This window comes from Talpa occidentalis, unplaced genomic scaffold (genome assembly GCF_014898055.3).
Source record: "Talpa occidentalis isolate TD23 unplaced genomic scaffold, MPIMG_talOcc4v2.1 talOcc4.11, whole genome shotgun sequence".
Classification (NCBI taxonomy): domain Eukaryota; kingdom Metazoa; phylum Chordata; class Mammalia; order Eulipotyphla; family Talpidae; genus Talpa; species Talpa occidentalis.
The window spans coordinates 50,708,694-50,731,155 of NW_023601104.1; the positions used below are offsets into that span (position 1 = coordinate 50,708,694).

At 36.9% G+C, this 22,462-nt stretch overlaps 1 protein-coding gene across 3 annotated transcripts in view; it reads right to left on the reverse strand.

The window, feature by feature from the left end:
- Nucleotides 1–18,322: 18,322 nt before the first annotated feature.
- Nucleotides 18,323–22,462, reverse strand: part of LOC119239012 (uncharacterized) — a 33,073-nt gene continuing 28,933 nt past the window's right edge. For all 3 annotated transcript variants that reach the window (XM_037503207.2, XM_037503206.2, XM_054689883.1), the window contains exons 7-8: nt 20,326–20,416; nt 18,323–18,612 (exon numbers count right to left, since the gene is read on the reverse strand). In XM_037503207.2, coding sequence (XP_037359104.1) covers nt 18,496–18,612; nt 20,326–20,416 — 208 coding nt within the window. In that variant the 3' untranslated portion in view covers nt 18,323–18,495. The remainder of the gene's footprint in view (nt 18,613–20,325; nt 20,417–22,462) is intronic.

A 22,462-nucleotide genomic window follows, 5' to 3' on the forward strand; every position in this document is an offset into this window, starting at 1 on the left:
GTACATTCACACAGGATGTACTAAAGAGCATTTAAAGACCACTTAAACTACCTCTGTTGTTTTCAGGTGAGAAAACTGAAACCAGAGAGGTTAAGGGAATTAGCCAAATTCATGTAGTCAGTTACTAGAACAGCCAGAACAACCACCCTGTCTGTCACCTTCCTGACTTCAGTATTACATGTCATGTCCTGGAGGGTAACTCCAGGATACTCCATTGAGGATTTTATTTGCTTGTTTTTAGTCGTACTAACTGTATAATAATGAATCAGAATGTGGTTAACAAGGACCTGCTGGAGAGATCAAATGAATAAGGCATAGGGAATAAGGATATAGTTATAATTATAGGCACTTAATACTAAAAAAAACTTTAATATTTTCATAATTAGTCACAGACATTCCATTTGTCACTTAAAACAGATATACATATATTTTTTGAGAATAAAAGGAAACAATTTCATGACTGGTTACTCAAACACCTTAAATAGTGAGTACCTAAAATTGAGGGAAAACTTTAAGACTTTATTAAACAGGATGTCAATACTCCGTTTGACGTAAACTTCCTGAGAGGTGGAGGTTTGCTCTGAAACTTCCTGCTTGGTCATAAAGGGGAACAAGGTAACTGGAACACATTAGTCTTTCTCTCTCAATCTTGTCCCATGTGGTTGATTAACAATGCTGATTTGGGATTATTGTTAAATAACCAAAGTCTTCAAGCACAGCATTGTGCTGATTGTATTTCAGGAAGAACCTATAAGGTGGGAAAGAAGTTATGTTGTTAAATAAAGAGAAGTCTGATAAACACGTGATTTGCTGGAAGACAAAGCACGGAATAACAAAAGTGTAATTTTCAGTTTTCAGTTTTATGTTCCCTTAGTGGAAGTAACCGCTCTTATCACTGCACGCACACCAGCCACCCAAACCTGTAGCTGTTCACTTTTTGAGGAAAGTTTTCTGCCACTGTCCATTGTGTCCCAACTCTCTATTAGTACTTTGGATAACACAGCTCTGTGTTATGTGTACATGTAACTCGCACTACTCTTATTTTCCCCTAAGGTGACAGACTGTCTTTTTTTTTTTTTTCAGTGACTTTTCTGTAGAGGGCATTTTAATATTTGATTCCCCACATTTGGGGAATCCAGCTCTATCACCAATTGAGGTATGTATGCCCTTGTCCTTGGTCTTCATTTCCTAGAGGTGAATTCTCCAGGAGTGAAGACACCCAACCCCTCTTTCACATATTTGAGACCTCAAACCTTTTGGAATAGGGCAAAGAAACATATTTTCTCATCAGACAGTTGTCAAAAATAAATGAATACCTAAAATAAATCTAAAAAAAGAAGGAAGGAATTAGGAGGTACTTAAAGAAAAGAAGGGTGAAAGGAAAGAAGGGAAGGAGGAAGGGGAAAAGGGGAGGGAAGAAAGGATAAAAAATAAAGACTTCTCCAAAAAAAAAAAAATAATAAAGACTTCTCAGTCCCTTAAAATGTTCTTTAGGGAAAAGGGGACCAATAGGGTAGGAAAGACTTCATTGACCTTTATCTCAAGTATATTTCTTCTAGAGTACAGCCCTGGTACTTTCAATTCAGTTGACTTCCCAAAGTCCCCACTCCTTTTTAGAACATTTTTCTTTCTTTCTGGCCTTTTAGCATTGCATCTCTGTAATACTGTTTTTGCAAAGAATTATATCATACCCGTGGTTTTGATATTAATATCTGGCATACTATTAATTTACACCCCTATCCAAATATGCAGAATTACACCCTGCCAACTCTGTCATAGAGGCTAATGAAGGATAAATGCATTTAATTTAATTTAGCAAACACTTGTTAAATAGGAAACTATACTGATTGGAAGTTCAATCCTGGTACTTGTGAAACTATAGTAAATATCAGACATTGACAGCTGATATTGAAGAGATAGAGACAATAAGTAGATGCTCAAAAAGTGATGACAGGAGAGATTATATCCAAAAAAGAATGATGGGATTCTAGCAAAATAGCATTTCTTTTCTGAATTATTTTTTTTGATTTGGCAAAGTGAACTTCATTTGGAAGAAAAATTACTGTTATTTTCTTTGATGACACAATGAATACCAGGTTTTCAATCTTAAAAGTTTGATAAACACAGAAAAGCAGAAAGAAAATAAATCTACCTCTGAGATACTATATATTTTGGCATATGCCATTTAACATTTTCATTCACATATGTATTTACATACATGCAAATTACACACACAATTAGGATCCTATTCTACGGGACACTACGGCCTCATTTTTTAACCTTTAAGAATCTTAGTGAATATTTGTTCACATTTTAAAATATTCTATATGGGGCCTCCCTGGTGGCGCAGAGGTTGAGCGCTGGGTTGCGAAGCTGCCTGCAGCCTCTGCGGCGCCGGTTCAGTCCCCAGCTGCTCCCCGGCCACCGGAGGAGGGTCCCACATGGTGCGCAGACCTCTCCTGCCACCCGCGGCTCCCCTCAGCAGTGTACTTCGGTCCTTCTGCCTGCTCTGCTCCCCGCTCTGGCTCTGGTGAATTCTCTCACCCTCCCGCACTTCTGACTGTACCCAGTGCTTGTATAAATAAAATAAATAATAAAATAAAATATTCTATATGGTGTTATCAATTCCAAAGTATGGATGCTCTACTTAATCAATCTTAGTTATTAGACATTTGTTTCCAATTTTTGACCATTATAAACATCATTCATACTTAAATCGTTTTGTAAATATCAGTTATTTTCTTATTTTTTTTGAAAAATTGAACTGCTTAGTCAAGGTATGTAAATTTTTTAAGGTTTTCATAATACTCATCACCATCACATGAGGATTTCCTATTCTGATGGGAAGGACTTTTCTAAGGGTAAAAATATCTCTTATTTGAAGGCCTGGTTTGTTTTGAAGATGCAGAAAATTATAGAACAGAGATTTTCCTCCCTGGTATACCATCCCAGGAAAGAGACACAGTGCTCAACCCTGACTACCTGTCAGTTTGACTGGGAAAAGGTAATTCATGTGAGACACAACATGTAGATCAAAGACAAGAAAAGTTTTTGGCAATTCTTTTCGAGTCCAGTATGCTTTTGCTAAATGCCTTCCATGAAAAATTCAACAGGCTACTACAGGTGGATAACATAAGACCTGCTTATTCAAATTTCCCCTTCCAAAGTAATAACTAATTTTGTCATTTGCATTTGATATTTAAACAGAAAGACCAGGTCTACTCAAAGAGTTTCTTTTTGTACTTAATAGTAAACTATATAACATTTATTAAAAGAAAGAATAAGAAGGACCTCCCTGGTGCCGCAGGGGGTTAAGACGCAACCTATGAAGCTATCTGCAGCCACTGCAGTGCAAGTTTGATCCCTGGCCAAGGAGATACCCACATGACACAGCAGACCCCTCCTGACTTGCCTCCTGCTCCCCTCAGCAGTGTATTTCAGTAGATTTGCCTGTTCTGCTACCCACTCTTTCTCTGGTGAATCCTCTCACCCCCTGCACCTCTGGCCTGTACCCCAGGTCTTATATGCATAAATAAATAAATCTTAAAAAAATACTTTTAAAAACATAATAAGAATAAGAAAAGAAAGTGGCATTAACTTTGAGTGTATGCAGGAGAGTTAATCCTGTCCTGTTTCAATGAGGATGGCACAGAGAATATGTCTCCATCTTTAGTGTAGTGCACCCTATCATTGAGAAATTTCAAAGCTGTTATGTAAGATGCTGATTTTATAATATACAGATATCACAGCTATATTGTCTAATTTGGTAAGACTCAGAAAAAGGGATAAGAAAAAAAAAAGGGAATAAGAGTATATTGTCATTTTATTATAAAACTGTATTAGGTGATAGAAAGTAACACATAGATACAGTATTATAATAATCTTTGGTTAATAATAATAGGTCATGTTTTTTTTTTTAAGATTTATTTATTTATTCATTCATTCATTCATTTATTTCTTTATTTCTTTATACAAGCACTGGGAACAGTCAGAAGGACAGGAGGGCGAGAGAATTCACCAGAGCCAGAGCGGGGAGCAGAGCAGGCAGAAGGGCTGAAGTACACTGCTGAGGGGAGCAGTGGGCAGCAGGAGAGGTCTGCGCACCATGTGGGACCCTCCTCCAGTGGCCGGGGAGCAGCTGGGGATTGAACCAGCGCTGCAGAGGCTGCGGGCAGCTTCGTAACCCAGTGCTCAACCACTGCGCCACCGGGGAGGCCCTAGGTATGTGTTTTTGAAAAATATTATGTCAAGCAAAATTTCAGTTGATAAGATATTTTTACTTGCCAACCTCCCACCCCTTTTCTCCCCCCCGCCATGGAATGTATACTTCATAAAATCTACTAGTTACTAGTTTGTCAGTCTTATTCATTGCTGCATTCCAATCCTAAATAGTTCCAGATATGTGGTAAAAGTTCTATAGATATTTTCTGAATGAATGAGAAATAGAGACATAACGAAAAAAAGTAAAAAATGGCACAAGTTCTAAAAGTATCCAGCTCTAAAAGAAACCAGATTTGTCAATAGAGTTGCAATCAAACTCCAAATTTTAAAGTGGTAGCATGAATTACTGATTCATTGAATAGATATAATTAGATATTGATAGTAATAATTAAAGCTTGGAATGAGTAATAAAGGCAAAATGGGGTTCATAATACCAGTGTCAATGGTAGCTCTTGGGATGCTGACTGAATCTTTGAAAAAGGGCAGATCATCAATTCATGTGGACAGCCATTTAAACCTAAGGAGAATAGAAAAGGTAGTAACCACAGGAACAATTTCTCTTTTCTGATTTTGTGGACTTCTTTTGAACTTTTGTTTTTTCACCTTTATGATCTCAAATGTAAAATCTCACTCTGGAGGGCCTGAATTACAGATCTTTGATAAATGACTTACAAAGTTTTAGGAAAATTAATTATAGTTAATTAATTACAGTTAGACTTAATGGAAGCTTAGAAAGCACTCCTTTTTTTTTCAGATGACTACTCTATACACCTTTTAAAACTTGAAATATTTTCCAAAGTCTTAAATATCAAAACAAGACAGAAGGACTTGGTTTTTCAAACCTCATTGTTATTATGAAATATACATAGCTAAAAGTTTATAAGGTATAGATATAAGCTTTGAGGAATAATAACAAAGGAAATATCTATATGCCCACCAACTTGAGAGTAATTTCTTGAATTAACTATTTATGAGAATTGTCAAATTGGCTTGTCTCCAAACTTCCCACAAAATGGTGGTATTTGAATAAATAGATAGGCCTGTTTAAATCCATAGCTCTCATAGTTTCTACTATAGAATACTTGTTTCCAGAAGTGACTACAGGTACTACAGAGCTAGGAATATGTTATTTTTCAGAAAAATGAGAATGAATCAGGTACTTATGGCTTGTAAAATTAGAACTGCATAGTTTTTAAATGGAAGAGTATCATTGGAAATAGTTCTTTAAGATTAATTTCTTTTTTTCTTTTTCAAAGATTTATTTATTTATTTATACAAGCACTGGGTACAGTCAGAATTGCAGGAGGGTGAGAGAATTCACCAGAGCCAGAGCGGGGAACAGAACAGGCAGACTGACAAAGTACACTGCTGAGGGGAGCAGCGGGTGCAGCAGGAGAGATCTGTCGCGCCATGTGGGACCCTTGCCGGCAGCCAGGGATTGAACCTGCGCTGCACAGGCTGCGGGCAGCTTCACAGCCCAGCACTCAACCGCTGTGCCACCAGGGGAGGCCCTAAGATTAATTTCTTAACTCAGAAGTGAGATCATAGCATAATGTCTTGGCAAATATCTGAACTTGACTGTGTAAGGCATAAATCTCAGATGCATATTAATGTCTTCTTTTTTTTTTTTAAATCTTTTTTTTTTTTTTTATAGGCATGTTTTTTTTTTTTTATTTATTTATTTGTTTGTTTTGTTTGTTTATACATGCACTGGGTACAGTCAGAAGCGCGGGAGGGTGAGAGAATTCACCAGAGCCAGAGCGGGGAGCAGAGCAGGCAGAAGGACAGAAGTACACTGCTGAGGGGAGCAGCGGGCGCCAGGAGAGGTCTGCACGCCATGTGGGACCCTCCTCCCGTGGCCGGGGAGCAGCCGGGGATTGAACCGGTGCCGCAGAGGCCGCGGGCAGCTTCGCAACCCAGCGCTCAACCGCTGCGCCACCGGGGAGGCCCTAATGTCTTCTTTAGTTGAGTGAATTTTGAGTTAAGGATAAGTTAATATTTAGCAAATAGAATCTGTATCAGTTATCTACTGCTGCATAAAAAATGACCACTTAGTGGCTAAAAGGAATAAAATTTTTATAATTTTATTTATAATTTATAATCTCACAGAATCTTTATGTAAGGATACTGGGCACGGCCAACTTGGATCTTTTGGCACCAAAGTGTTCACTGTCTTTACTGTCTTTTGAATACCTGACTGGAACGGTGGACTCACTTCGACCTCACTCAAGAGGATTTTGGTAGCACTTAGTTCCTGTCAGTGTGTGGCACTGAGGGACTCAGTTCCTCATTGGTTGTTGACTGGAAGCCACCCTCTGTTTTTGCTAGGTAGACCTATCTCTTGGGCCATTCACAACATGGCAGTCTTCTGCATCAAAACGAGCAAGTGAGAGAGCAAACTAGAGAGGAAGGTGGAAGTCTTAGTCTTGAGTTACGTAATCTCAGCTATGACATTCCATCACTTTTGCTATATTCTTTTCATTAGACACAAGTCTCTAGGCCCAGTTCACACACAACGAAGATGTGAAAGTCAAGATGTGGGCATCATTTAGAGCTTCAAAAGAGTCTCAAAAAATTGCTTCTGGTGGCGCAGCGTTTGAGCGCTGGCTTGTGAAGCTGCCTGCAGCCTCTGCAGCACCAGTTCAATCCCTGGCCACAGGGTGAGGGTCCCACATGGCGCCCAGACCTCTCTTGCCCCACCCGCTGCTCCCTTCAGCAGTGTACTTCGGTCCTTCTGCCTGCTCTGCTCCCCGCTCTGGCTCTGGTGAATTCTCTCACCCTCCCGCGCTTCTGACTGTACCCACTGCTTGTATAAATAAATAAATAAATCTAAAAGAAAAAAAAAAGAAAAAAAATTGCTCCTGGGCAATTTGCACCCTTACATAGTAACATTTTTGTTGTGCCTTCCTTTTTTTCAGAGGAAGCCTTTTGGATTCTTTTCAATCATTGACATGAATGTTTACAATATAGCTTTCAGGTGGTCCAGGTCCAAGCAGGCTATTGGAGAGAGTGCTGTATAACAGCCCCTTTTCAGTTTCCTCCCTCTTGTGAAACTGCTGTGTTTGAAGTGTTCTACATCTTTTGTTGATCCAAAGCGATTATTTTCACTTTTGAAAAATGTAAGATAACTAATCTGAGGCGATTTAAAAAATATTTTGGAGGAAATATATTTATTTTCTTTTAAAATTAATTTCTTCTGATTTTCCTTCTCTGCCCTGTCATTCTGTGACTCTTGCTGGAAAATATACTTCTTTTTAGCTTCATTAGCATAACAACTGACAACTTGAAAATTAAGTTTTGTGTCCAACATCTTTGTAGGGTAAGGAAAAAAGTCAGGCTTTTCTGCCCTCCCGCCATCAGGATAGATGACGGATCCTTGCAGTCCTGAATGCATGCCTGATGGCGGGCACCTGGAGTAGGGTGTGGGCATAGGTAGATGGGATTCACCTGGGCTGAGACTGGGCTTTTAAGGCAGTGTCACGGGGACGCCAGCAGAACTCAAAAGAGAAGCGGAGAAAGAAGTGGCAGAAGCCGAGAGAGAAGCAGAGAGAAGGCCCAGATAGAGTGAAGACTTGCTGGGGGCTGGGAGGCCTGCCAGCCTCCCGGCCCCCCAGTACCCCTGCCTCCTGTGTACCTGGTAATCTAAATAAAAGACCTGTAAAAGCCACTGAGGACTCTGACTCCTTTACCCGATCTGCTGGATCTGAAAACCTGCACTGTGGTCTTCCTGACCTCTACAATCTTCTATAAGTTTAAGCAGAATTTTCAAATTTTACTATGAGCAGATTTTAGGCAGAAGGGTAGGTTTTTAAGAAGTTGCTGGTATTAGAATCTTCTCAGTACCTACAGCTGTGAAATCAAGACACAATAAATGATTTAAACATTTTTAACAAATTTTCTAAGTCCTTGAGGTGATACTTAAGTTGTTTAATTATCAGCTAGTGCTACATTTGATTGTTTTTCTCATATTTCAATCTTTCATTTGAGGCTTTTTTCCTTTTCCACTTTTCAGCTTTCTCTTGTGAAATGATTTTAAAAGCTTAAATGTTGACTGTTTAAGAATATATAGGGAAATAAAAAATTTATGGTATGACTACCAACAGAGATAGTGTAACAGGGAACAAAATTTGTCTTTCACCTAAAATTATCTTAGAACTGGGCAAAATACATGCAGTAATAGTCTTCAGATATCAGACTACAGCCAGTGTAGGAGTGTCAGACAGTGATTTTTCAGAGAAAGAATCCCACAATTGCCCCTGGCTGCAGGAGGTTTTCCAGGCTTCAGCATAAAGAGGAGAAACCCAAAGAGAGCTCAGTGGCCTCTCCTAGTTGAGGAACAAGTTTGAAGATCTGCAAGTGAAACCATCAGAATCTCCTTTGGTGAAAACCAAGGAGAGAGGCCTACAAAAGAACCCTGAAGAGTTCCTCTTGAGGAAATGCAAACGGCCAACAGGCATATGAAAAAATGTTCAACATCACTTGTAATCAGGAAAATGCAAATCAAAACTACAACGAGATACCATCTCACACCAGTGAGAATGGCACATACTAAAAAAACTAGCAACAACAAATGTTAGCGAGGATGTGGAGAAAAATGATCTCTTCTGCACTGCTGGTGGGAGTGCAAACTGGTCCAACCACTATGGAGAGCTGTGTGGACATTCCTCAATCTGCTAAAGATGGAGCTTCCATATGATCCAGCAATTCCACTCCTAGGTATTTACCCAAAGGACACAGAAACATTAATTCAAAAGGCACCTGCACCCCTATATTTATTGCAGCACTATTTACAATAGGTAAGCTATGGAAACAACCCAAATGCCCAAAAATAGATGACTGAATCAAGATGTGGTACATATACACCATGGAATATTACTCAGCAATCAAAAAAGATAAACTCATGCAATTTGCAGCAACATGGATGGAGCTGGAAGTGATCATGCTCAGTGAAATAAGCCAGAAAGAAAAAGAAAAATACCGGATGGTCTCACTCATAGCAGGAATTTAGAAAACTTAAATAAGGGATGAGGAAAAAGACTAATTATAATAAAGTAAAAATCAAAATCAACAAGCAACTATAAACCAGGGACACACTACAAGGGGGAGAGAAGGAAGTAGGATCAAAACAAGAGTGGTGGGAATAGTATGGGGACTATAACCAAGATGAAAATGCATATATTGTGCAAAAATGAAAAATGATGTAAGAAATACATAAAACAAAAAAAAAAATTAAAAGAAGAGTACCTGTTGAGTCTTCAAGAGTAGACTGATCAGTACAGGTATGTGAGAAAACTACCAAATCTGGAGAAAGAATCACTGTGAAAGAATAAGCAAAACAAAACTTGGAGTCACACAGGGTCAGGAATAATTTGTGTTTCAGCTAGATTTAATGGAAAGACCACCTAACATGTAGGTCATGATACTTCCCTCCAATATATATATGCAGATAGCATGAAAAGAGACTCAACATCATTAGTTACTAGGAAAATTAAAAACAAAAGTGAGATACTTCTACATATCCCCTGAAATGCTTAACATGAATAAGACTGACCATGTGAGTACTGGTGAGGATGTGGAAGAACTGAAACATGCAAATGCTATTGTTTGAAGCATAAAGTGATACATCTACCTTGGAAAGCAGTCAGTTATTAAAAAATTTAAACATACTTCTCATAGGACACAGCCATTCCAGTCCTTAGTTTTTACTCAAGAGAAATGAAGGCCTATAACTACATAAAACCTTATACACAAATGTTCATAGAAGCTTTATTTGTCAAAACTGTAAACAACTCAGCTTATCAGCTAGTAGAATGGATTTGAAGGACATGTAGTATGTTTATACCATGGACTTCTTACTATTCATCAATAAAAGGGAATAAACTATCGAGATATGCAAAAATGAGTGTATATTAAAATCCTTATGTTGAATGAGAAAAGTTAAAGTATATATGGTATGATTCCATTTATATAAAGCAAACTGCTGTCATGACAGATCAGATCAGTGATATCTCACCATAGCTGAGTGAATGCAGGGGTCAAGAGAGCGATGGATGACAAAGATAAAACTCTAGAGGCGATGGAGATGTTTATCATTTTGTTTGTGGAAATAGTTTCAAAATATATCTTGGTTCCCTGATTACAGCTTGTTGTATATTGATTATACCTTGAAAAAGCTATATAGTTTGATATCAATATTAACATAAGATACAGTACTTGGAAGAATTGTTTAGGTTCTAAATGTATATATTAATAAAACCCAACACATTCACTTCTTCCAGCTGTTTCCCCTGCAAAAATTGTAATCCTTTTGCAGTGACCAAAGATAGATTCATTTTATCAGTGTCACCTTTTTCCTAAGAGTCATTCTGACTCTTCAATTTGATGTATATATGCACCTACTAATTATAAATACCTATAATTAAGTTTCCCAGCAAACTCTTATTAAATGTAGAGAAAAAAGGTCAGCATACTCCATTGCTTTTAGGTCTGCAGGCTTACTGGTTATTTTATGCAACAGATATTGTTTATGATATAACTTACTTTTTTAAACCTCATTAAAAAACTATCATCATTGATTTTGGGGCAGCCTTCTATCTTTTAGATGTTGGCTAGCCAGACATGTTCCTGATCTTCCTTCATGTTTACAATCAAATGTAAAAGTTATCTTTAGTGAAAAAAAAAAGTGCATGAAAATTGTGGGCATCCATCCATGGTCCCCAAAGGGCTTGTATGGCAGAAGGCAGAAGACCACTGGTTTACAGTGTTTTCAGAATTATAACATTTTGACAAGGGTGATAAGGGGGGAGGTGCAATTGTATGGGGAATATAACCAAAATGAAAACGCATACATTGTGCAAAGATGAAAAATGATGTAACAATTATATAAAACAAAATATTAAAGTTATTTTTGGATGTAATACACATACCATAAAATACAAATTTTCAAACATTTAAAGTGTACAATGCAATGATTCTTAATATATTCACAGACTTGTGTAACTATTACCATAATCAGATTTTATACCTTTCATGACCCCATCCCCAAAAAGACCCCTGTTAACTATTAGTAGTAATTTCCCATCTTCCTTCTCCCCTCCCAGCTCTAAGCAACCACAAATGTACTTTCTGTCTCTATAGGTTTGCCATGGTGTAGTATGCATCAACACTTCATTTCTTTTTATTTTGAATAAAATTCCCCTGTATGGAATTTTACATTATTTATTCTTTTTGTTTATCTATTCATCAGTTGGTGGACATTTGTATCCTTGGCCCCTTTTTTTTCGTGGTTTTATAAATAATGTGTTATGGATATTGTGAACATTCTTTTTTTTTTAAAGATTTATTTATTTATTTATACAAGACTGGGTACAGTCAGAAGCGCAGGAGGGTAAGAGAATTCACCAGATCCAGAGCGAGGAACAGAACAGGCAGACTGACGAAATACACTGCTGAGGGGAGCAGTGGGCGTGGCAGGAGAGGTCTGTCGTGCCATGTGGGACCCTCGCCGGCGGCGGGGGAGCGAACGGGTGCTGCAGATGCCGCGGACAGCTTCCCAGTACAGTGTTCAACCGCTGCACCACCAGGGGAGGTCCCTGAACAGGTCCTTTATTGGATGTGTTTTCTTTTCTTTTGGGTACATATCTAGAAGTGGAAATGCTAGGTCATATGGTAACTCTAACATTTTGATGAACTGAAAAATGTTTTCCAAGACACCCGCACCATTTAATATTCCTACCAGCAATGTACGAAGGCTTCGATTTCTCAACATAAACCTGAGGTACTTTTCAAGCTTCATTTTGTCCCATAAATTATGAGTCCGCGTTGCCAGAATGCAGAAATGTGTGTGTGGGGGGCACTTTATGCTCCGTATATAAAGTGCTCCATTTGGATGCTCCAAATATAATTTTTCTTTCTCTAAGAAAAGAGTTGGACTAATTTATCCTAAACTATCTTTTAACACCAAAAGTCTGTACTCCTCTGAACTCTTTCATCTGACAACAGAAAGAATGGCTCTCATTATTTGCACCTTGCCGTTGGACACAAATAATGATGTCTATTTGCCAAGGAAAAATAAACAAAGCTGGAATCCAAAAACTGAGTCATTGTTTTAAGTAAATCATTTATAGTCTCTACTAGTTGCTCTTTTTCCTGTAAGCCAAAACTTTGACATATTTTCTTTGCTTTCAGTTGTTTATGAAAAGTTCAGATATTATTTTACAGTGCATGAGCAACTTAGTAAATGAGGAGGGAAAAGGGAAGAGATTCTATATAGATTACTTTCAATGTAAAAATAGAATGATGCTAATAATTTCCACTTATGATATTTTATTCATTGCATTAACCAATAGTTATAATATTAAAGTTTTGTTGTCCATCTCTTTTTATTTAAAAGTCACAAAGTTTGAACAATGACATGATAGTCATTTTCCCCCTTGGGTAAGTGCCCAACAGATTTACAATCACAACTGTAGTTCCTACTTTTGACAGTTGGTCAAGCAATTCTCACATTGATGAGGAAAGCAAAGGCAAGAGGTTTCTCTCCATTAAGATCTGTTGATTTTGTGGCTAATATTAGGCTATGAATTAAAAATAAAAAGGCAGCATAACAAAAGAGCACAGGCTTTGGAGTTCAGATAGAAAATATGTTTGAATCTTGGTTCTGCCATTTATAAGCTGTACAACTTCTGGAAAATTTCGTACCTTCATGGAAATGTAGTTTACTAATTTGTTAAATGGGATTAATAACTCCTACTTCATTGGGTTGCTATCAAAATTGCCTCATGTACAGAATATGTCAATAAATGGCAAGGTTTGTTTTTTTTTTCCTTTAGGGCTCAGGATTAAATACATATCTTCCCATCTTAGAGATCTGTCTGATTTAGGTCTGTATGGAAGAATTTTAGTAGAGCCTACTTAAGAACTGATTTCATAGCTTGTGATCTTTTCCTACCATTAGATTCAGCTAAGATTTTCCCTATATATCTTTTTCTTCATCTACACAAATACATTTTAATTAATCCAAAATCATTTTACTTCTAGAAGTAAACTGGGCATTTTTTTTTCTTCATCTCTCTCAACAAAAGTAGAAATTTGAAAACACTAAGGTGTTTTAGAAAATTTAACAGATGGTCATTATTGTTAACAAAGAACAACTTGAATTTGAATGCTCTTGAAAACGAGGATCCTTGATACAATGATGATGATTCTGTCAACTTTCTTGGGACAATTTTCTTTAGAGGAGAAAACTAAAAACAATTCCAATTTAGATTCTATTGATGCCTTTTTTCCATTTGTGTACCTCAAAGTGTTTATCATTCAGTTAATGTACAAAATAATCCTGTGAAACTCATGGTCAGAAAACATTAACTTATTTTATAAGTGGGTAAACTCTAGCCTAAGGTGGTTGAGTTGCTTTAGGCATCTGGACAAGTCTAGGGAAGTTAGCAGCAGTCCAAGTTCCAAGTACTGTTTAATTAATGTTGTATCCAGGAAATGAGTGCCTCTTGAAGTTATCTTTTACTGTACTAGCATGTCCCCAGTGAAATCCTAAAGTCCTATCTCCCCCCGCCCCCAGATTCTTATTTACATGAAAAATGTTTGGAACTATATGCCCCTTCCATTCTTTTCTTCAATGCTAATATCCTTGTCTTGTGTGTACGTGTGTGCGCGTGTGTGTGCACACGTGTGAGAGAGAAAGAGGGAGAATCTCACGCTTGGCAGGTTTTTTTTTTCCCCCGAGTGATGGGTTATTGTCCTAATTTTTGCCTCCTAGCATTCCTTCTTTGACTATATGCTTAATACTTACCTATTTTATGCTGATATTTTAAGATTCAATCAGTGGGTTTCTTGCTATTATCTTTTAACATAATGAATTTGTGGTAAGGCCTCATTTATTTTTTTATTTCTTCAAAAAATGTAATGAAAAGAACCTATTCACGTTGAATTTCCCAATCCTCTTAAATCTTGACTCCTTTCCCCCTCTCTCCCGTTAGTTTATTCCTATTGGTTCACTGGACCACTACACACTGATTTGCCTCTTGTCTTCTGCCTTTAATCAACTTAGACTGTTTCCAGAATTTTATCCTGACCATATCAGTATGCTGCTTAAAATCTTTTCATGGCTCAACTCTGACCCTCAGAACAAAATGTGTCCGCCTTTGGTTGGCATATCATGCCTTCCTGATCTGGCATGTGCTGCTTCACCAGCCTCATGTAACCCTACCCTGGACTCCAATCATACTAAAATACTTACTATCCCCTATGCTTCTGCACATCCTGTTCTCTCTACCAGGAACATCTTCCCTTACCCTGTATCTAAGCTAATGTATCCTTTACCCTCATTAAAGTTGTAAGTCCCTTCAGGGTGGAACAAAGTGTTCCATTTTTGTATTTGCAGAGGCTGGTTGCGGGCTAGATTGCCAGAGAAAAGAGTAATAGATGTTTGTGTAATTACTGCAATAATTGAATGGCTCTGAAATTCACCATCAACAGAAAATAACTTATGTCTAATGATGATAAAGTTTCCATGAAATATTGAAATGTTTAAGCTCTGGTATCCCAATGTGGGAGCTGGTTGGGAACTCAAGGGCATGTGAATTAGTAGAGGGGTTTGGAGGTTGGATGAGGTGATGAGGTGACAAAGAGAAGCTCTATGAAGTTAATTAATTTTAACATAACATTGGTAGAATAAAGTCCGAAAGACCTAATAATCAATTTTGTTTTGTTTTCTATCAGTTTAACTCTTTCATCAAATCAGTCATGTTTTTTATTAGGTAAAGAGCTAAATAATTTGGATATTTACTGTAATCTTATGTTCTTAGTTGCTTGAGTACCATTAATATGAAAAATGTTTTTCTTTTCCTGTAGTTTTTATTTGGTGCTGAAATATGAAAATATTTACCCTCCTTCCCTTCTAGCCTTCTGAGAAACTGCATGGTCACTGGTGGGTAGAGAGTGAGGTTGAGGCCAATTTCTCCTAAAGAAAGAAAGTAGCCTTTTTTATGGCTAGTGATTATCACCAGACAAGCACATATGTATTTTAAAATTAGGTTAAATTATTCCACACACAGAATACTAATCCTGGTGTACAATTTCTCAAAATCCTATAGTTGCAATTTTGCCTCAGGTGTTTATTTAAAAATGTGTTAGGCATATACATGTGTTTATCACAAAATATTTTAGACATTTTTTCTACTCCAAGTGAAGAGCTGTAGTTTATTTTAGTATGTCTAAAATCATACCAGTGACAACAGCAAACAATTATTTTTTTCTCTAACTTTAAAAACACATCTATGGAAACCACTTATATTGTACTCTGGGCTATATTCTACTAATGAAAGCTAAATATTTTTACTTTATAGGTAAGGGGCTGAATGATTTGAAATTTGGTTTACAAATAGACTTCTCCCCTCAAGTGTTCTCACTCCTTCTGTCCTGTCCAGGGCATTCTAGAATGGGAATTTTGGCATTCAACCAGAGCCGTAGCAGCAGATTTTCCTTTAGAGGTTTACGTTTCTAAGTGGCGGTCAATAAACAGTAAGCGGCGGTCAATAAACAGTAAGGCAACTAGTATTCAGAATTTAGGATAATTTTTCAAGGATATGTACAGCATACAATGAAATTCATTAAGTGTTACATGTTTGTAATTAGGTGCCATAGTGCTAATGAACTTTTTTTTTCATGGATGACTACTATTTTTGTCTTATATAATGCTCTATATACTAGTTGGCACTATTTACTGTGTTTGAAACTTAGATGCCTAAATCTACAATAAACCAACAAATATGCTTTTTTATGGGTAAAGTTATCACACAAATAACAGCTACAGATGATTTAAAAACATTTAATTTTCTCTTGTATATCTTTCCAAAATCTCAGAAAATAGGCATAGCCTTCTGGAAATGTCCATTGTTATGAGAGAGGCTACCAGGTGATATTGACTTGCTAACTCTGCTCTAGCTTCTTTTCAGGTGACTAGAATGATAAGAATGTTTAATAATTTAGTAGGAATGCATAATATGTAACAAGGAATACGTAATAAGGAATTAGTGAAATGATAGCATTTATTGTGATATTTAATATTATACCAGATCCAGAAGTTCAGATCCTTTCCATATGTTCTCACAAAATATGCTTTTCTGAGTGGAGTAGGCTGGTGCTTCAGAGGAATCCGAGTAGCTTTCTCATTTTCATCTGATCATTTTCTTTCACATGTTTCAGAAAGCTATCTTGGTTCCTTAAGAGTGCTGAATATGCTTGATATGAATATTCTTTTTCTTTTAATTTTTATTTATGCATTTAAGAGCTGGGGCACAGGCCAGAGATGTGGGGGAAGTGAGGGTGAGAGGATTCACCAGAGACAGTGGGGGACAGAACAGGCAGATTGACAGGAGTACACTGCTAAGGGGAGCAGCGGGTGAGTCAGGAGAGGTCTGCTGCGCCATGTGGGTTGCTCCCTGGCTAGCTGGGGATAGAACCCATGCTGCAGAGGCTGCAGATTGGTTCACAGTGTGGTGCTTAACCCCTTGTGCCTCCAGGGAAGCCCAAATATTAATTCTTTTAGCAAGAAATTTGCCCTTTGCAATTTATTTATAATAATGCCAATTGTATAGTGAGTAACATTATGGAATATTCTAGCTTTGCCATGGTAATATTAGCAGGGCACTCTTTTTTTAACAGTGTATATCCTCTTGATGTCTACAATATGGTGAATATTCTTGTAGTTCCCCATGTATGTGGTCAAAGGAATAGCTTCATGTTTTTTAGAAGGCCTAGAGTAGTCAGTGGGTACCTCTTCAGTTTTCCTTGTATTTGGAGTTTTGCTGAAAATGGCGGTTCCAGCAGAAAGGAACTGTCACTACAAATTCTTCATAAGCATTCATAAGCAAAATGACAAAAAATACATTCAAAAGATACGTCTCCAAAAGATTTTGCCATCCTTCAAAATGTGGTTTAGTTTTATTTTAAAAAGTAATTTAAGGGCCACCCTGGTGGCGCAAGGGGTTAAATCTCAGCCCTATGACACTATCAGCAGACATTGCAGCACGAATTTGATCCCTGGCCAGGGAGCTAAGCCACATGGCCCAGCAGACCTCTCCTGTCTTGCCCGCTGTTCCCCTCAGCAGTGTATTTCAGTCCTTCTGCCTGTTTTGTTCCCTGCTCTGTCTCTGGTGAATCCTCTGGTCCTCCGCACCTCTGACCTGTATCCCAGCTCTGGCATGCATGCATAAATAAATCTTAAAAAAAAAAAGTAATTTAAGTATAATACACTAAACATGAGAGGGCCTCCCCGGTGGCGCAGCGGTTGAGCGCTGGGTTGCGAAGCTGCCCGCGGCCTCTGCGGCGCCGGTTCGATCCCCGGCTGCTCCCCGGCCACCGGAGGAGGGTCCCACATGGCGCGCAGACCTCTCCTGCCGCCCGCTGCTCCCCTCAGCAGTGTACTTCGGTCCTTCTGCCTGCTCTGCTCCCCGCTCTGGCTCTGGTGAATTCTCTCACCCTCCCGTGCTTCTGACTGTACCCAGTGCATGTATAAACAAAAACAAACAAACAAATAAATAATAAATAAATAAAAAAAAAACATGCCTCTATAAAAAAAAATTAAAAAAAAAAAAGTTTACACTAAACATGAGATTACTGGAACCAGTCAAGTGCTTGAGTTTTCATGTTACATTGTATTCTTTAAAATGATTTGTTTTTCCTGATTTCAAAAGAAAATCTTTATTAAAAGATGGAAAACATGGAAAAGAAAAACCACCAGTAACTGTTACACCTAGATATAATTTCCATTCATATTTTGGAGGTTATCCTTTAGTTTTTTTTTTCCTAGCAAGTACAATTATTTTTTATTTTAGTCCTTGAGCTGACCTATTCACATATAGTTGTGTACAAGGAATCCTAGAGAATAAAGATCTAATCAATGGGATACAATGTAAGCCTCCTCCACCCTTCTTCACAGAAGATGCTACTTCTGGTCTTTTTAAAAAATCAATCTGGACTTAATATATATATAGTGTGTGACTAAATTAAGACACATATTTCTATTTTAAACAGAATAAAGGAAACCCAATTTTTTTCAGATAAATATTTTAATTAAATTATCACACAAAGCAAACAGAGTTGTATATATACATATACAACTACTTAGAAATATGTAAGCACATGTACAAAGATTAGAAAGGAATACATAGAAAAATATGAATAGAGCATTTGGGTTATAGCTCTTTTTTGTTATTTTGTAATATACTCAAACAAAACATTATACGGCTATTTTCCGTGCTAGAGAATCTTATATAAATGTATTTGTTCGAGAGCTTCCCTGTCAATATCCTTTTCTGAGTATACATCATAGTTCAGAGGTAACTCTTCAACCCATGGAGATAACTGTATATTAATCTGTGAGGGAAACAAGATTGTAAACAAATATGAAAACTGCAGTGATCTTATTTTCTGAAATTTCAAGAAATCATGACTAAGTTATTGAACAAAACAGATTTGTAATGCAATGAGAAGGACTAAGTGCTACATAGTGCCACATGAATAGTTCTTTGTTGTACTAAATGGAAGGTCTGTGGATTCAGTGATTTGAAAGAATAAAGAAAATAGGAAATAATTGTCTTTAATGTAACTCATTTTATAATTATGTAAACAATAAAAACAACTAAATAACTGGAATACACATACTACAGAAGAACAGTTCATATGTGCATAAAAATGGTGCTAAGGGGTTACATGAGAGGGGCTGATAGCTTTCCAAATCTTCATCAGACTCATCCCCTCTTAACAAACTTGAGTCTCTATGCCACAGAAATTCTGGAGCCACCAACGTATAAATCTTTTTAAAGTTTCCTTAAATAGGAATGCAATAAAGTTCTTTAAGAGCTTATGTGTAAGGACTTTTTTCATTATATTCATTCCAAAGGTTAACTACAAAGATTTATTTATTTAGTATGAAAACTGTTATTTTGCTAAGTAAAAATGACTAATATTATTTCAATATATATATAGAAATTATAAGTTAGATACCACATATTTAAAAAGATATTTTTTTTAAGTGAGCTTTAGCTAATTGAAGAGATTTTTTTCTTACCACGTAGTTTCAAACTTAAATAGTTATATATAGTTATAACCGTTTATATTCCTTACATGACTATTTTGTATTGTGCTCCTGGGGCTTGTGGTATTTATGTGCTAAGTTTAAAATGCATTTCAAATTGAAATGGATTTCTTATACATGTAGGAAATAGCAATAAAGCTGCTTTAAAAAGGTAAGCTTTTAAAAATATGGAAAAGTAAGGTAAAATCATATCACTTATAGAGTGAGAATTTCACAAGGAAACAATTAATTGAGGAGACGAACATCTTTTTCTTTATATATCTCTGGATTATTTCTCTTATGACAAATGTGACTTACTTTTGTGTGACTGACGTAAATTTTTTAAAGGTATTATTGATGATTGCTTAAAGGAAGAAATAGATACTTAAAGTTGACAGTGCTTCTACATAAGAAAAGACTACTACAGAAAATTATAATAATACTTAGTATTAAGAAATACAACAGTATCTTTCATCTAGGGATATCAAAAAGCTTTACCAATACAATTAAACTTTATGTGAGGATCAGTTTATTAGATAGAATCTGATTATTAAATATTAGCCTTATTTTCTATTTAGAATCTAAGGAACAAGGAAATGGTTTGTGCAGATTCCAAACTGATCTAGAAGCTAAACTGGGCACAGTACCTGGGTTTCTAGTCTACTAACTTGAAGTCTTAAAGTTTGTTCCTTTTGTTCTAAGGAGAAAGGATACAATGTGGATATTCTAGGCCTCTTACAAACATTTAATAGCATTTGTTAACCTGAAGTATAACCCCAGAGTTGGAAAAATTGGATGAATTAAAGGAACCTATCTATATCAAGAGAAGAATCACAATTTCAGAGCTCTTACGATGACTGAACAAACCAATTCTTAAGTCACAAAGTGTAGTTATTCATTTTATTAATGTTACCACATTCAGATTAAACATTTCTAGAATATTGTACTAGCTGCCAGAAAAAAGCAAAAGAAAAGTTTTAACAACAAAAATGCTGGAAAAGAGGTTTACATACCTTTAGACCTGAAAGAGAATCTTCAAGGCTTGGTACTGTCACTAATAATGACCCTTGTTTTCGTACATTATGGCTGATATATTCCCAGGCTCTAAAATGCATTAAAAACTTGTATGTTAGGTTTTTCCAGACACCAGAATTTTTTATGCGTGAGATGCCTTTTTTATGGTCTACCACATTCAGAAAAAAAAAAAAATCGTAATCCCCAGTTTGTGAGAGCACTGCTTATATGATGCTTTTAACAACATTTATTCTTCTCACTGAGACATTAAGTCATCCTATTAAAGGGAGAGTGGGAACCCTTCACCTTTTAAAAAATGTATGTTTATTGAAGTAACAGTTTACCTCGCTGTGTATGTTTTAGAGGCATAGGTTCACACCTCTACAAATGGATGTTACAAAAATCATCACCCAAAGCCCCAATAATCCTCCCCCATACTCCATGAGCCTCCCCACCAGCCCCTGCCACTTTCTGGTAGTCTAAGTTCTGCAGTCAGATTTTAAGATTTTGTTTTGATTTGGTTCTGACTGTTCCTTTGCTTTGTTTCTGTATAATCTACATATGAGATAAATCGTACACCACAATTTTTTAAAAATGAGGATGACAAAAGAAAATACAGCATAGGTGGTGTTCTAGAAACCCAATTGAACAAAAAGTCTCCCTGTTAGAAATAGAACAGCAGGAACATACTAGAAATTGGTAAATTGGTCCCTGTACGGGTAATGACAAAATTATGAAGTGACAGTATTGAAAAGATTTAACAGGATGGGAATTTTGGTTACTACAAGGTTATCATGAGTAAGGTAAAAACTCAGTTTTTAGAGTCAAAACACAAGGAAAGCTGGATCAGCATTTAAAGCTCCTTAAATTCTTTACGAAGTGTGTCAAAACTGATTCAAGAGAAAGGGTGGGGGGGAGAGGCAGAAACTGCTAAGGATGGAGATGGGGAAGAGCCTGGAAATAGGTCATGGAAGCCAGAAACCAAGCAAAGACCTACAATAAGAATATAATATGTAGATTAGATCTTTATAAATAACATAAGGAGTGAAATCATACTTTATCTGAATGTCAGAAATATTCAACAGAAAGATTTCTGGATAATATAAACCTTGTAGTTTAGGGACTCAGCTAGGTTTAAAATGCAATGGAATGCCATGTGTGTGTATGTATGTTAGTGGGCAGTGTCTATCTAACCATCTCTGATTAACCTTCAGTGCATACATGCACTGGATTTTTACCCTGTGCATGAGTCTCAATAGTGCCCCACTACTGGGGAACAACGGTCAAGCAAAGCAGGAATGTGCATCCCCTGCAGTGCAGCTGGTGGACTGTAAACTCATATGCGCTGATTTAAGTTATAGCAATGGCTACTTAAGTTGTATACATTTTGCTGTTTATTAGGAGAAATGATGAAAATGTTCTTTTTCTCAGGCTAGATTTAAAATCATGCATCCATGTTAAAAAGTTTAAGTGTCACTGAGCATGATCCCTTCCAGCTCCACCCATGTTGCTGCAAATGGCATGAGTTTATCTTTTTGATTGCTGAGTAATAGTCCATTGTGTATATGTACCACATCACATCTTCCTGACCATTCATCTTTTTTTGGGCATTTAGGTTGTTTCCATAGCTTACTATTGTAAATAGTGCTGCAATAAACATAAGGGTGCAGGTTTCCTTTTGAATTAATGTTTTTGTGTCCTTTGGGTAGATTCCTAGTAGTGGAATTACTGGATCATATGGAAGCTCCATTTTTTAGCAGATTGAGGAACATCCACACAGCTTTCCATAGTGCCAAAAAGAAAAAGAAAAATACTGGATGGTCTCAATCATAGTAGGAATTTAGAAAACCCAAATAAGGGCTCAGGAAAAAGACTAATTATAATAAAGTAAAAATCAAAATCAACAGGCAACTATAAACCAGAGACACACTACCGGGGCGGGGGGGGGGGGGAAGGGAGTGGGATCAAAACAAGGGTGGTAAGAATTTTACGGGGACTATAACCAAGATGAAAATGCATACATTGTACAAAAATGAAAAATGATGTAAAAAATACACATATAAAAAAAGTGTCACAGGGCCTCCCTGGTGGCACAAGGGGTTAAGCAATGCACTACGAAGCAATCTGCAGCCTCTG